We start from the raw sequence: 15,587 nt of genomic DNA, 5'->3' as shown, positions 1-15,587 counted from the left end.
AAAGACCAAGATGGAAATGATGTTTTGGATCTACCGTGTCACATCCACACCAAGAAAGATGAAGAGGGTAAACTCATTTACCCAAAGCATACCAGTCAACAGTGTCGGCTTCTGATCCAGCAGTTTCAGGGCAAGCAGTCCAAAGATAAGGAAAAGGAGTCGGACAAAGTTGAGGACAAGGAAGATAGTGACGATGGGTACCCCCAAGTCAATTCCACCCTGATGATTTTTGCTGATGTTGAGAGAAAAAGTCGAGTGAAGGTTATTAACCGTGAGGTAAATATGGTTGCTCCGGCAACACCCAATTATTTGAAGTGGTCCCAGACTGCCATCACATTCGACCAGTCTGATCACCCTACGCACATTGCCACCCCTGGGAGGCAAGCTCTGGTGGTCGACCCAGTTGTCGAAGGCACTCGACTGACCAAAGTCCTGATGGATGGAGGCAGCGGTTTGAACATACTGTACGCAGAAACATTGAAAGGGATGGGCATTCCGATGTCCAGGCTCAGCACCAGTAACATGAGTTTCCATGGAGTCATTCCTGGGAAGAAAGCCGAGTCTCTCGGCCAAATTGCTCTTGATGTGGTTTTCGGTGATTCCAAGAATTACCGCAAGGAAAAGTTGACATTCGAAGTTGTGGATTTCCAAAGTGCTTATAACGCTATTTTGGGCAGGCCAGCTTATGCACGCTTCATGGCTCGACCATGTTATGTGTATCTCAAATTGAAGATGCCTGGTCCCAAAGGTGTGATCACTGTTACAGGCAATCGGAAGAAAGCAGAAGAGTGTTTTCAGAAAGGCTCAAAGATTGCTGACGCTCTGATGGCGGAGGTCGAGCTGCAAGAGTATCAGAAGACTGCAGATCCGAGTGAGTTGCTACGAGCTAAGAAGCCTACTTCAGAATCAGCTTTTCAGTCGTCCGGTGAAACGAAGGCAGTTCACATTCACCCGACCGATCCAAACGCTGCTCCGACTCACATCTCAACGACGGTCGACTCCAAATAGGAAGAAGCGCTCATCCAGTTCCTCCGTGAGAACTGGGACATCTTCGCATGGAAGCCTGCTGACATGCCTGGAGTTCCCAGGGGGCTGGCTGAGCACCATCTACGAGTCGACCCGAAATTTAAACCTGTGAAAGAACATCTTCAACGGTCCGCCGTCCAGAAGAGGAAGGCCATTGGCGAGGAGGTGGCTCGGCTCTTAGCAGCGGAGTTCATCCCAGAAATTTACCACTCCGAGTGGCTCGCCAATGTTGTCATGGTCCCCAAGAAGGACAAGTCACTTCACATGTGCATTGATTCCAAGCATATCAATCGGGCCTGCCCGAAAGATCATTTTCCTCTCCCCCGCATCGACCAGATAGTCGACTCGACTGCGGGAAGTGAGCGTTTGTCTTTCCTAGACACCTATTCCGGGTACCATCAGATCCGTCTGTATGGGCCCGACGAGATCAAAACAGCTTTCATCACTCCATTCGGGTGCTTCTGTTATGTCACCATGCCGTTCGGCCTCAAGAATGCCGGAGCCACATTCATGAGGATGATTCAGAAGTGTTTGCTCACTCAAATCAGTCGGAATGTGGAGGCATACATGGATGATATTGTGGTCAAGTCATGGAAGGGTTCCGACCTGCTGACTGACCTTGCTGAAACCTTTGCCAACCTCAGGAGGTATGATATCAAGCTCAATCCGTCAAAGTGCACGTTCGGAGTTCCAGGTGGGAAGTTACTCGGTTTTCTCATTTCCGAACGGGGAATCGACGCCAATCCTGAAAAAATTGGTACTATACTCCGGATGAAACGTCCTGTGCGTGTGCATGACGTCCAGAAGCTTACAGGATGCTTGGCCGCTTTAAGTCGATTCATCTCTCGCCTCGGTGAAAAGGCATTGCCTCTTTACCGACTGATGAAGAAGTCCGACAAGTTTGAGTGGACTCCAGAAGCTGATGCAGCGTTTACAGAGCTCAAAGCTCTGCTCTCCACCCAGCCGGTGCTTGCTGCCCCAATCGGCAAGGAGCCTTTGCTGATTTACATTGCAGCCACAGGACAAGTTGTCAGTACAGTACTTACGGTCGAGCAGGAAGAAGAAGGAAAGGCCTTCAAAGTTCAGCGCCCAGTATATTATGTTTCTGAAGTTTTGACTCCTTCAAAGCAAAGATATCCTCATTACCAGAAGCTTGTATATGGGATTTATATGACCACGAAGAAGGTTGGACATTACTTCTCTCATCATTCCATTACAGTCGTCAGCGACGCTCCACTATCAGAGATTTTGCACAACAGAGATGCAACTGGTCGAGTGGCCAAATGGGCGATTGAACTTCTTCCCCTAGATATCAAGTTTGAGGCAAAGAAAGCTATCAAGTCCCAAGCAATTGCAGATTTCGTCGCTGAGTGGATCGAACAGCAACTTCCGACTCAAGTTCACTCGGAGCACTGGACCATGTTCTTCGATGGATCTAAGATGCTGAATGGTTCCGGTGCTGGGGTAGTATTGGTTTCCCCCCGAGGAGATAAGCTCAGATATGTTCTCCAGATTCACTTCGATTCCTCCAATAATGAAGCAGAATATGAAGCACTTTTGTATGGGTTGCGCATGGCCATTTCACTTGGCGTCCGTCGCCTCATGGTCTATGGCGACTCAGATTTGGTGGTTAATCAGGTGATGAAACAATGGGACGTCAGAAGTCCAGCTATGACTGGTTATTACAATGCAGTGAGAAAGTTAGAGAAGAAATTCGAGGGGTTAGAGCTTCATCACATCTCCCGACTGAAAAATCAAGCGGCTGATGATTTGGCAAAGATAGGCTCCAAGAGAGAAGCCATCCCCAGCAATGTGTTTTTGGAACACATCCACTCGCCATTATTCCAAGAAGATCCTTTTACAGATGAAGCCCCGCAGCCAAAGAGTGCCACAGATCCGACTGAAGTTGAAATTCCGGCAGTGGTCGACCTAATCATGGAAGTTTTGGCAATCACCCCTGACTGGACGATACCGTACATCGCGTATATCTTGATAAAGGAACTCCCGGAGGACGAAGAAGAGGCTCGACAGATCGTCCATCGATCCAAAGCCTTTACAGTCATAAAGGGATAGTTGTATAGAGAAAGCGCGACTGGAGTCGGTCAGAAGTGTATAACACCGGAAGAAGGTCACATAATCCTTGATGATATCCACTCGGGGACCTGTGGTCATCATGCGTCCTCTCGGACCATTGTGGCTAAAGCATACCGAGCGGGATTTTACTGGCCAAGAGCGAATGAAATGGCAAAAGAGATAGTCGACAAGTGTGAAGGGTGCCAGTTCGACTCCAACATGTTGCACAAGCCTGCATCAGCCCTGAAGACCATTCCACTCGTCTGGCCCTTCGCTGTTTGGGGACTGGACATGGTTGGCCAATTGAGAACAGGCAGGAGCGGTTTCACACATGTGCTTGTGGCAGTCGACAAGTTTACCAAATGGATTGAAGCTAAGCCTATCAAGAATCTTGATGCTTGCATTACTATCAGTTTCGTCAGAGAGTTAACATTCAGATATGGAGTCCCGCATAGCGTCATCATCGACAATGGGTCAAACTTTGATTCAGACAAGTTCAGAGCTTTTTGCGCCTCTCAAGGCACACGAGTCGACTACGCATCGGTCGCCCACCCCCAGTCGAATGGACAAGCAGAAAGGGCAAATGGTCTGATTCTCAAAGGACTAAAGCCTTGGCTGATGCGTGATCTCAAGCACGCAGCAGGCGCTTGGGTCGACGAGCTTCCGTCGGTTCTGTGGGGATTGAGGACTACCCCGAATCGGTCGACTGGAAGAACTCCGTTCTTTCTGGTTTACGGAGCGGAAGCAGTCCTACCGAGTGATCTACTTCACAATGCACCCCGAGTCGAGCTTTATACCGAAGATGAAGCAGAACAAGCCCGGCAAGACGCAGTCGACCTCCTGGAAGAAGAAAGAGAAATGGCTATGATCCGATCGACCATTTATCAGCAAGACTTGCGTCGATTCCATGCCAGAAATGTGAAGAGTCGAGCCTTCCAAGAAGGAGATTTGGTCCTCCGAGTGGATCAACAGAAACCACACAAGCTCGCTCCTACTTGGGAAGGTCCCTTCATCGTCACCAGAGTCCTCCATAATGGAGTGTATCACCTTTACAATGTCGGTCGCCAGATCGATGAGCCACGAGCTTGGAATGCAGTACTGCTCCGCCCCTTTCACACTTGAATTCTCACTCGGATGAGATGTAATAAGAAAAACTTTTGTAGTCTATTTATCAAAGACAAGAGTGTTACAAATTTTCCTATAATTGTTGTTGCTTTTGTTTGCGTGTGAAATCCCCCAGTGGGTGGCTTAGCTGCGAATCCGTTTCGCCTAAGTTTGTAAAAAAAATCCTACCAAGTGGCGAGCCAGACTCCCACTCGGAGGCTTAGCTGCAGCTCAGTGCTCGCCTAAGTGTTTAAAAATCCTACCGAGTGGTGAGCCAGACTCCCACTCGGAGGCTTAGCTGCAGCCCAGTGCTCGCCAAAGTGTTTAAAAATCCTACCGAGTGGCGAGCCAGACTCCCACTCGGAGGCTTAGCTGCAGCCCAGTGCTCGCCTAAGTGTTTAAAAATCCTACCGAGTGGAGAGCAAACCTCCCACTCGGTGGCTTAGCTGCAGCCCAGTGCTCGCCTAAGTGTTTAAAAATCCTACCGAGTGGAGAGCAAACCTCCCACTCGGAGGCTTAGCTGCAGCCCAGTGCTCGCTTAAGTGTTTAAAAATCCTACCGAGTGGTGAGCCAGACTCCCACTCGGATGCTTAGCTGCAGCCCAGTGCTCGCTTAAGTGTTTAAAAATCCTACCGAGTGGTGAGCCAGACTCCCACTCGGATGCTTAGCTGCAGCCCAGTGCTCGCCTAAGTGTTTAAAAATCCTACCGAGTGGTGAGCCAAACTCCCACTCGGAGGCTTAGCTGCAGCCCAGTGCTCGCCTAAGTGTTTAAAAATCCTACCGAGTGGAGAGCAAACCTCCCACTCGGAGGCTTAGCTGCAGCCCAGTGCTCGCCTAAGTGTTTAAAAATCCTACCGAGTGGTGAGCCAGACTCCCACTCGGAGGCTTACCTGCAGCCTAGTGCTCGCCTAAGTGTTTAAAAATACTACCGAGTGGTGAGCAAACCTCCCACTCGGAGGCTTAGCTGCAGCCCAGTGCTCGCCTAAGTATTTAAAAATCCTACCGAGTGGTGAGCAGACCTCCCACTCGGGGGGCTTAGCTGCAGTCCAGTACTCGCCTAAGTTTGAAAAAACCCTACCGAGTGGAGAGCAGACCTCCCACTCAGGGGCTTAGCTGCAGTCCAGTACTCGCCTAAGTTTCAAAAAACCCTACCGAGTGGAGAGCAGACCTCCCACTCGGGGGGCTTAGCTGCAGTCCAGTACTCGCCTAAGTTTGAAAAAATCCTACCGAGTGGAGAGCAGACCTCCCACTCGGGGGCTTAGCTACAGTCCAGTACTCGCCTAAGTTTTTAAAATCCTACCGAGTGGAGAGGAGACCTTCCACTCGGAGGCTTAGCTGCAGCCCAGTGCTCTCCTAAGTACGGAACACATCCCAATCTGCAAGGACGACGAGGTGCAAATCGACTGCTACCTTCTCCTTCGGAGTTGCACCACAAATACAAAGTTATTTCGAGTGAAGAACAAGTTCCACTCGACAGATAATTCATGAAGATATTCAATGATAAATCAAGTTCAGATAAGATCCAAAGGTTCTAGACCGCAGATCAAAGTACTCGAGCCTCCAGCTCGACAGAGTTTAGCGGTTACAAAATCCACTCGGCATTCCAAGGAAAATTTAAAGTGAAGCATAAAAGTTTTTATTCCTCATGCGGAGGACTGGAAGGGGCGACGAACTCGTCCAAGTCGACCCCGTCTGCAATGCGAGTGGTAGCAGCAATGAAAGTCTCCATGAAGTCTTGAAAGTTGTGCTTCCTGGTATTGGCAACTTGGATGGCGGCCAACTTTTCTTCTCGCGCCTCCTTGCAGTGGACGCGGACCAGAGACAGAGCGACGTCAGCGCCACATCTAGCAGAAGATTTCTTCCATTCCGCCACTCGACCTGGGACTTCATTCAGTCGAGTCATCAGGGACTCGAGGTCATTCTGAAGTGTCTTCCTAGGCCAGAGCGACGTGTCGATCCGTGACATCGCAACCTTCAACCGAGCAAGATAGTCAACAACGCCGGCAACACGAGATTCCAGTCGGAGCACGTTCATAGCAGCCTCGTCCTTCACTGGAGAATTGATGGGGTCCAAGTCTGTCTCCACTCGACTGGTCTCCTCTTCGAAGTTCTGGCAGAATTCTGTAAACACAATTCAAGGATAAGTCAGTGGCTCTACGCAGATTTGGTAACTGCAAGTCAGTCGGGCCGGAGTAATTACCCTCGAGCATGACGAACAGCTTCTTGGCGGGTCCACCGAGATAAGCCTCCAGATCATTCCTCTTCCCCGCCAGTTCACTTGCCTTGTCATTCAGAGCTATATTGCCATTCTTCAGACGGCTGGCCTCTCGATTAGCCGCGTCGAGAGCAGTTTTCAGCCTGGAGTTTTCCATTTCAAGAGTACCGACTGAAGCCAGCTTTTCTTCAGCAAGCTTCGTTTTGTTCAGGGCCTCCTTCTGCGCTTCGGCAAGGTCTTGATCCTTCTTCTTCAGAGCCTCCTCCATTTTGTCTGTGAAACAGCAAGTGAGATCAACATCGAGGACGGCCAGAAAGAAAGGACAGTCGACAAAAGCTCACCAGCCATACCTTTTGCTTCGTCCCTCGCCTTCTGCAAGTTCTCCTGAGCAAGCTTCAAGGCAAGGTTCAGCTGGATCTGTTTGTTCTCCAACTCAGTGTAGCGAGCCACAAGTTCGCAGGATTTCTGCAAAAAATCAGTCGACAGACATCCAAGATAAGTTGCTTCCGAGTAACCAAGAGACAGTGATGGCGTTTCTAAGACTACAGCCGAATCAAAAACATTCGACAGTAGTCTCGGGGACTACATCCAGTGGGTGCACTCAGTGTGCCCCCACTGGTTCGACCAAAAAAAATTGACTGCCCACAGCCGACCGTGTACAGTTCCATTCGACATGGCCTGACCAGACCGAGTGAAGAAGTTCAGCTAAAGCAACAAAATATAAAGACTACAGTCGACTGCCAGCAATCCACCGTAGTCTCGGGGACTACACCCACTGGGTGCACTTAGCGTGCCCCCACTCGTCAAAAAGATTAATAGACACACCCAGTGGGCGTACAGATATAAAGATCTTCGGAAAAGAGATTCTTCAGATAGCATATCCTAACAGAACAAGCGGTGAATCGACTGACCTGGACGTTGCTCTGAAGAGCTAAGCTCGCATCATAAGCTGCTTGGCTGGCTTCCCGAACCACCTTCACTTGCTCCATCATGATCCCCGCCTGGCGTATAGCCTCTTTAGCGGCACCCACTTGGTCCTCAGGGACGTGGTGTGTGGCAAACAGCGAAGGCGGATTTGCAGTCGACGTCGAAGGTCGGACACTCGTCAGAGGTTCAGCGAAGGTCACAGAAACCCGAGTGGTATCACCACCCTCCCGGACTGCGGCCTCAGGCGCCGGAGTAGTTTGTGGGGTCTTGCCAGCCGGCGCCCTCCTGTTCCTTCGCGCCCTCAGCGGCACTTCGTCGTCATCATCAGGGAGGTCAATGACATGAGGAGCCACAAGAAAAATCCAATCGACCGGAATTATAAGAAATCGTCAGTCGACTAAAAGCAGAGCATCAGTAATCGTACCGGGGTTGGAGGTAACAGCGTCTTCCATCTCTTGATCATCGTCCTTGGCGGAGATCTTCGAGGTGGTAGCACTGCAAATTTCGAAAGTCAGTCAGCTTATTCAATGAGTCGACCAAGAGTCCGTCACATTCGACAAAGGAAAACAAATTCTACTATTACCTAGAAATTGTGGGGACAGTCATCTTCATCTTGGGCAGAGCCTTAGGCGGCTTGGACGGCGTCGCGCGTGGGTGCTTGGGAGCTTTTTATGTTGGCGCTAGAGATGAGGTCCGAGGGCGCTTCGACGACTGCCCAACAGGGACAGTCGCCTTACCATGTTCCCGCGCAGGGTCATGTATAAGCTTGGATCGCCATTCCGAGCGGGGAGGTTCGACTTCTTCCTCCCCCTCTTCACTGGAGTCGTCGTCATCCCCCTCTCCTTCGCCGTCAGATTCCCACTCTTCTCCCTAGTCTCCACTTTCGCCTCCACTCGCCTCTCCTTCCTCGGCCTGCTCCTGTGCTCCATTGGGTGTCGAGTACATCTCAGTAGTGGCCTAGAGGACAACAAACGAGACAAAAGTCAATCGACTGATCCAAAAAGAACAAATAAAGAAAGCAAGATCACAGTCGGAAACGCAAGGTCAGACCTTGTCCACTTCGTATGTTTGGTCGAGTGGAGGAATCCTCCTGGCTCCTCGGGGGTTGTCCTTGTTCCCTATGATACTCAACATCCACCCTTCCAGCATCTTGTCAGTGACCTCCTCTGGGTGAATCCGAGTGGTGTCTTCGAGACCCGAGTACAGCCACATCGGGTGGTCACGAGCCTGAAGCAGTTGGATGCGCCTCCAAAGGAAGACTTCCAACAAGTCCATGCCAGTCACGCCCTCGCGGACAAGCTGAACCACTCGACCGACCAGCACCTTGACTTGCGCCTTTTCCTCCGGCGTCACTTTCAGAGAGGCAGGTTTTTGTGCTCGATTTAGAGAAAAAGGGGGAAGCCCAGTCGACCGTCCTGGGGTCACCTGGTCTTTACAGTAAAACCAAGTCGACTGCCACCCACGGACTGACTCGGGAAAAGTGATAGATGAAAGGAACTTTTTCCCATCATCTGGATCGCCAGACCCCCGCACAGCTGGATCACCTATGTCTGTTCGTCACTCGACTTGGCCTTCTTGACCGACTGAGAGCGGCAAGTGAAGATGTGCTTGAAGAGTCCCCAATGGGGACGGCAACCCAAGAAGTTTTCACACAAGGAAACGAAAGCAGCAAGATACACAATAGAATTGGGAGTAAAGTGATGGAGCTGCGCTCCGAAGAAGTTCAAGAAGCTCCGGAAAAAAGGATGAGGAGGCAGAGAGAATCCACGATCGATATGGGTGGCGAGGAGGACACACTCACCATCAAGAGGCTGGGGTTCGACTTCTTTCCCCGAGAGGCGTGCAGATTCGTGGGGAATGAATCCCCCCTCGACCAGATCATCGAGATCATCCTGCCGAATCACTGACAGCATCCAGTCGCCCTGGATCCAATCCTTGGGCAGAGCAGTCCTCGAGGAAGATCCGCCCCAAGCGGACTTCTTCCCCTTCCCCTGCACCGCTGCCTTCTTCGCGCGCTCCAGAGCCGACGTCTTCCCCTTCACCATCGTCGCCGGCGGAGCTCGAACAGACCTACGGCACCAAGGTGGGAGCGGAGGTGGCGGAGGATCTTGTGAAGGGAGGGGGAAAAGTGAAGGCGCACTGTTCGGGGGTCCCGAGCCGGCAGTTTATAAGAGGTTGCTTCTGAGTGGCTGACTAGTAGGCCCAAGCAATCCTGTCAAATCCCGCAACGGGCGCGCGCGCGGTACGTGGCGAAAAAGGTGGCGCGGGGATCGAGGAGCTTCCGTCCTATCCCATCCGATTACTGCGGCCGCCCCCGTCCCGCGCGCTTCCCGAAATTCAAATCCCGCAAAATCCGCGGGCCGCAGAACAACTCGTCAAACAGAAGATCCCTTTCACACCTTCACTCGGAACTTCACAAGTAAAGAAATTCACTCGACAGGAGGCCAAGAATGGATCAAGGCGACTGAAAGAAGTTGACGACATCATCCGTGACAATTGATCCAAAACAAGACGTTCATATAACATGAAGAACTAGTCGGAAAGATCCCCAACTCATTCCCCACTCAAACCTTGATCCATTCGGGGGCTAATGATGAAGCTATGTACCTAGGATAGGGGCATGGACCTGTCCTAAGTACCCTACCCAAGGACATCCCTAGAAGAAGTCACCTTTCAATCGACTTGGAGGTATCCCACTCGACAGATTCAAGACACTCGACCATGAAGCAATCACTCGACCAAAGTCCAACCACTCGACTGCCAGGAGATCTAAAGTCACCCTGCACGCAAACGGTCGGTCATTAAGTAGCTTTTATGGTCATCATAGCACTTTATTAGGGGCATTACCAGTAACCCCCAGTCTTAATGTACTTTAAACGTTGCATTACTGAGGGCTGGAGGGGCCTGGCAAACTCTATATGAGCCACCCCCCTCCTTAGTATCAAGGGTTGGCACCCCTGTTATTCATACACACATAATTCAGTCGACCGCCTCCGGGCACCAAGACGTAGGGCTGTTACTTCCTCCGAGAAGGGCCTGGACTCATAATCCTCGTGTGCTTACAACTCCTCCATAGCTAAGATCTAGCCTCTCCATACATACCCCCCTACATCACTGTCAGAGTTAGAACCACGACAGCTGGCGGGTGTCATTTTCCCCAACTTTAGTTGAATCGGATTCAATGAACAGGGTTCTTTCTGAAGATCAAAAAGCAATCACTATACCACATTGTGGTTTTGATGCGTAGGTAAGAACGGTTCTTGCTAGAAGCCCGTAGCAGCCACGTAAAACTTACAACAACAAAGTAGAGGACATCTAACTTGTTTTTGCAGGGCTTGCTGTGATATGATATGGTTAAGACATGATTATATAAATTGTGGTATGAGATGACCATGTTTTGTAACATAGTTATCGGCAACTGGCAGGAGCCATATGGTTGTAGCTTTATTGTATGAAATGCAATCACCATGTAATTGCTTTACTTTATCACTAAGCGGTAGCCATAGTCATAGAAGCAATAGTTGGCGAGACGACAATGATGCTTCGATGGATATCAAGGTGTCAATCCAGTGACGTTGGTGATCATGACGGTGCTTTGGAGATGGAGATCAAAGGCACAAGATGATGATGGCCATATCATATCACTTATTTGATTGCATGTGATTTTTATCCTTTATGCATCTTATTTTTTTTAGTACGGTGGTAGCATTATAAGATGATCCCTCACTCAATTTCAAGGTATAAGTGTTCTCCCTGAGTATGCACCATTGCGACAGTTTGTCGTGCCGAGACAACACATGATGATCGGGTATGATAAGCTCTACGCTCACAAACAACGAGCGCAAGACAGTTTTGCACACGCGGAATACTTGGGTTAAACTTGACGAGCCTAGCATATGCAGATATTGTCATATTTCGGGTTCCAGCAAAACCCCTGAGGTTCGAACACTGGGGTGCGCACGAAGATCTCCCCTCCCTCTAACTCACACCCTCACCGCAATCTCACGGCTCAGCGCGTCGATCTCACAGAATAAAGGGACACAAGATTTATACTGGTTCGGGCCATCGATATGGTGTAATACCCTACTCCAGTGTGGTGTGGTGGATTGCCTCTTGGGCTGAGGATGAACAGTTACAAGGGAAGAACAGCCTCCTGAGGAGAGGTTCTGTTGTGCTTGGTGAGTTTTTGTGGTGGTCTTGGTGGAATAGAGGCCCGAGTCCTCTTCCCAAATATTAGGCGGGAAGGGATCCCACAATGGCCAGTATGAAGGGGGACAACTAGTACAAGCTATCCTGACAAAATATGGTCTTCACCTGCCAAAGGCTCTGGTGGTGACGCCGTCCTGGGCTCCACGGTGACCTCCGTCCTGCCGTCCTGCAGCTCTTGGTCTTATTGCACCGATATGGAAACCTTTGCCTGCTGTCTTGGGACTCCTCGCCTGTGCCTGCCTCTTTAGCACCAAAGAGGAAACAAGGACACTGTGTGCTGGCGCCCGCCTGGTGCCCGCCTGGCCTTGGTCGTCATGGCTTGCATCACAGGAAGCTCATGAGGTGTCCCTTGCCTTGATCTCTCTGCCCCTCGCGAGCCAGCCTGGTGAGGCTGCCCCCGAGGAGGTCTTGCGTCTTCTGCCTCACAAGGCTCGGCCCCTCGCGATGGTTTTGAGTGTTTGCTGGTTAAGATGGGCCGTACGGGGCTGCTGACGGAGCCACGTCGTCGACCACAGGCAGTCAAGTCTGGGGACCCCCGTTCCCAGGACGCCGACATATATGGCCTCGGAACACTGAGACCAAAAGGTCGAGCGTGAATCAGATAGAAGATGTGATCAACATAGTGATGTTCACCATTGAAAACTACTCCATCTCACGTGATGATCGGACATGGTTTAGTTCATATGGGTCACGTGATCGCTTAGATTATTAGAGGGATGTCTATCTAAGTGGGAGTTCTTAAGTAATATGATTAATTGAACTTAAATTTATCATGAACTTAGTACTGATAGTATTTGCATATCTATGTTGTAGATCAATTACTCGCGTATAGCTTCCTCGTTTTATTTATATATGTTCCTAGAGAAAACTATGTTGAAAGATGCTAGTAGCAATGATGCGGACTAGCTCCGTGATCTAAGGATTATCCTCATTGCTGCATAGAAGAATTATGTTCCTGATGCACCGCTAGGTGACGGACCTTTTGCAGGAGCAGGTGCAGACATTATGAATGTTTGACAAGCTCGGTATGATGACTATTTGATAGTTTAGTGTGCCATACTTTACGGCTTAGAATCGGGACTTCAACGGCGTTTTGAATGTCATGGAGCATATGAGATGTTCCAGGAGTTGAAGTTAATATTTCAAGCAAATGCCTGGATTGAGAGATATGAAGTCTCCAATAAGTTCTACAGCTGCAAAATGGAGGAGAATAGTTCTGTGAGTGAGCACATACTCAGAATGTTTGGGTACCACAATCACTTAACTTAGCTAGAAGTTAATCTTCCGATTGATAGTGTCATTGACAATTTTCTTCAATCACTGCCACCAAGCTACAAAAGCTTCATGATGAACTATAATATGCAAGGGATAGATAAGACAATTCTTGAGCTCTTCACGCTGCTAAAGGCTGCGGAGGTAGAAATCAAGAAGAGCATCAAGTGTTGATGGTCAACAAGACCACCAGTTTCAAGAAGAAGGGCAAAGGGAAGAAGGGGGGCTTCAAGAAGAACAGCAAGCAAGTTGCTGCTCAAATGAAGAAGCCCAAGTCTGGACCTAAGCCAGAGACTGAGTGCTTCTACTACAAAGGGACTAGTCACTGGAAGCGGAACTGCCCCAAGTATTTGGTGGATTAGAAGGATGGCAAAGTGAAAGGTATATTTGATATACATGTTATAGATGTGCACCTTACTAATGCTCACAGTAGTGCCTGGGTATTTGATATTGGTTCTGTTGCTAATATTTTCAACTCGAAACACAGGCTACGGATTAAGTGAAGATTGGCTAAGGACGAGGTGACGATGCGTGTGGGAAATGATTCCAAAGTCGATGTGATCGTTGTCGGCACGCTACCTCTACATCTACCTTCGGGATTAGTTTTAGACCCGAATAGTTGTTATTTGGTGACAACATTAAGCATGAACATTATATCTGGATCTTGTTTGATGCGAGTTGGTTATTCATTCAAATCAGAGAATAATGGTTGTTCTATTTATATGAGTAATATCTTTTATGGTCATGCACCCTTGATGAGTGGCCTATTTTTAATAAATCTTGATAGTAGTGATACACATATTCATAATATTGAAGCCAAAAGATATAAGTTTAATAATGATAGTGCAACTTATTTGTGGCACTGTCGTTTAGGTCATATTGGTGTAAAGCGCATGAAGAAACTCCATGCTGATGGGCTTTTGGAATCACTTAATTATGAATCACTTGATGCTTGCGAACCATGCCTCATAGGCAAGATGACTAAGACTTTGTTCTCCGGAACAATGGAACGAGCAACAGACTTATTGGAAATAATGCATACTGATGTATGCGGTCCAATGAGTGTTGATGCTCGTGGCAGGTATCGTTATTTTCTAACCTTCACAAATGACTTGAGAAGATATGGGTATGTCTACTTGCTGAAACATAAATCTGAAACATTTGAAAAGTTCAAAGAATTTCAGAGTGAAGTGGAAAATCCTCATAACAAGAAAATTAAGTTTCTACGATCTGATCGTGGAGGTGAATATTTGAGTTATGAGTTTGGTCTTCATTTGAAACAATGCGGAATGGTTTCACAACTCACGCCACCTGGAACACCATAGCGTAATGGTGTGTCCGAATGTCGTAACCGCACTTTATTAGATATGGTGCGATATATGATGTCTCTTACTGATTTACCGCTATCGTTCTGGGGTTACGCTTTAGAGACGGATGCATTCACGTTAAATAGGGCACCATTGAAATCTGTTGAGACGACACCATATGAACTGTGGTTTGGCAAGAAACCGAAGAAACCCAGGGGCTCGGCTGCGGCGACCAAGCGGAACTAAGCGGCCGCGAAAGCCTACCGCTTTGGCAAGGTGGTGAAGACGGCGCCGCTGGTTTATGCGTAAGTTCTGACTTCCTTCGTATTTTCTCCTTTCTTGCCGATCTCATCTGAGTCTCCTTTACTTCGTTCCTTTTGATTTGGGGTCGGTGGAGACCTCCACCACCACGCGGTGGATCGATCCGGCCACCGACCTCCGGGAGGCGACGGAGCGGAACACGCGGGAGGCGCGCGAGGAGGCCGCCCACCTGGAGAAGTTGGAGGTGGACAAGGCGGAGGCTTCCGCCGTGAAGAAGCTGGCGGAAGCAGAGGCCGCCGATGCGGCGAAGAAGCGGGATGAGGAAGCTGTGCGCCATCAGTCGGTGACGTTCGTCGTCCCCCTGAATTCTGTGCCGCCACCACCGGAGTTCATGGCACAGACTGGGGAACCAGCGACGAGCACCCTATCATGGAGAGGGAGGGCGGCGACGCCGCCATTCCGGATGTAATCGTGCCCCCACCACCACCTTCTCAAGAGGCACGAGATAAGCAGCCGGCCGACCCACCGGTGCCGCCGGCCGGAAATGAGATGGTGATAGGCCTGACTCCCGGGACCCGCACACCCTTGTGCCGCCGGCCTGCGAAGGCGGCCTCGGCGCCACGCCCACTGGAGGTTGGCTCCGTGAGCTCCTCCATCCTGGACACCGAGGCAACCAGCACCGCGCCTGCTGGATGGGCGCGGGGAGGCGGGACGACCCACCTAAACAAGGCGGTCCTGGAAGTCCAAGCCAAACTCCGCGCCGAGGACGATGCTCTCAAGCATTGCAACAAGGCATTCCTGGAGTCGCAAGAGGCCATCCGGGTATACCTCTTGCTCCTTTATTTTAAATTTTTGTATTGCTTCGTGGGAGCACGCCAGCGCACCCACTGGGTGTAGTCCCCGAGTTCAGGGCCGGCTGCTGAGCAGGCAGCCCGGAAATCTAACTTGCAAGCTTCGTGTACTAATACATTTACTGCAGGACTATCATAACCTCCGCGCGGCCGCCTTCAACTCCCGAGTCCAGGAGTTGGATCAACGCACCGCCGACTTGTCGGAGAGCGGGAGTAAGTCCTCTTCTTTCCGCGGGGTGCGCTGGCGCACCCGCAGGCTGTAGTCCCCGAGATCCGGGCCGACTGCCGAGTAGTGGGGCCAGATCTTCCTGGCGCTACATCTTTCTTTGCTGATTGTTGTCT

The 15,587-nt window shown here is 50.0% G+C and overlaps 1 protein-coding gene across 1 annotated transcript; it reads right to left on the bottom strand.

Moving 5' to 3' along the window:
- Positions 1-5,839: 5,839 nt before the first annotated feature.
- LOC147990631 (uncharacterized) lies at positions 5,840-14,731 on the bottom strand. Its single transcript, XM_087538325.1, has 2 exons — positions 14,570-14,731; positions 5,840-6,331 (listed from the first exon to the last, which is right to left on the bottom strand). Exons 1-2 carry the CDS (start codon positions 14,729-14,731, stop codon positions 5,840-5,842), a joined length of 654 nt encoding a protein of 217 aa, XP_087394451.1.
- Between the last annotated feature and the right edge of the window lie 856 nt (positions 14,732-15,587).

Source organism: Triticum urartu, chromosome 1A (assembly GCF_056163025.1).
Source record: "Triticum urartu cultivar PI428250 chromosome 1A, HENAU_Tu73, whole genome shotgun sequence".
Lineage (NCBI taxonomy): Eukaryota > Viridiplantae > Streptophyta > Magnoliopsida > Poales > Poaceae > Triticum > Triticum urartu.
The sequence above is the reverse complement of the archived record's forward strand: the minus strand, read 5'-3'. Positions and strand labels throughout refer to the sequence as shown.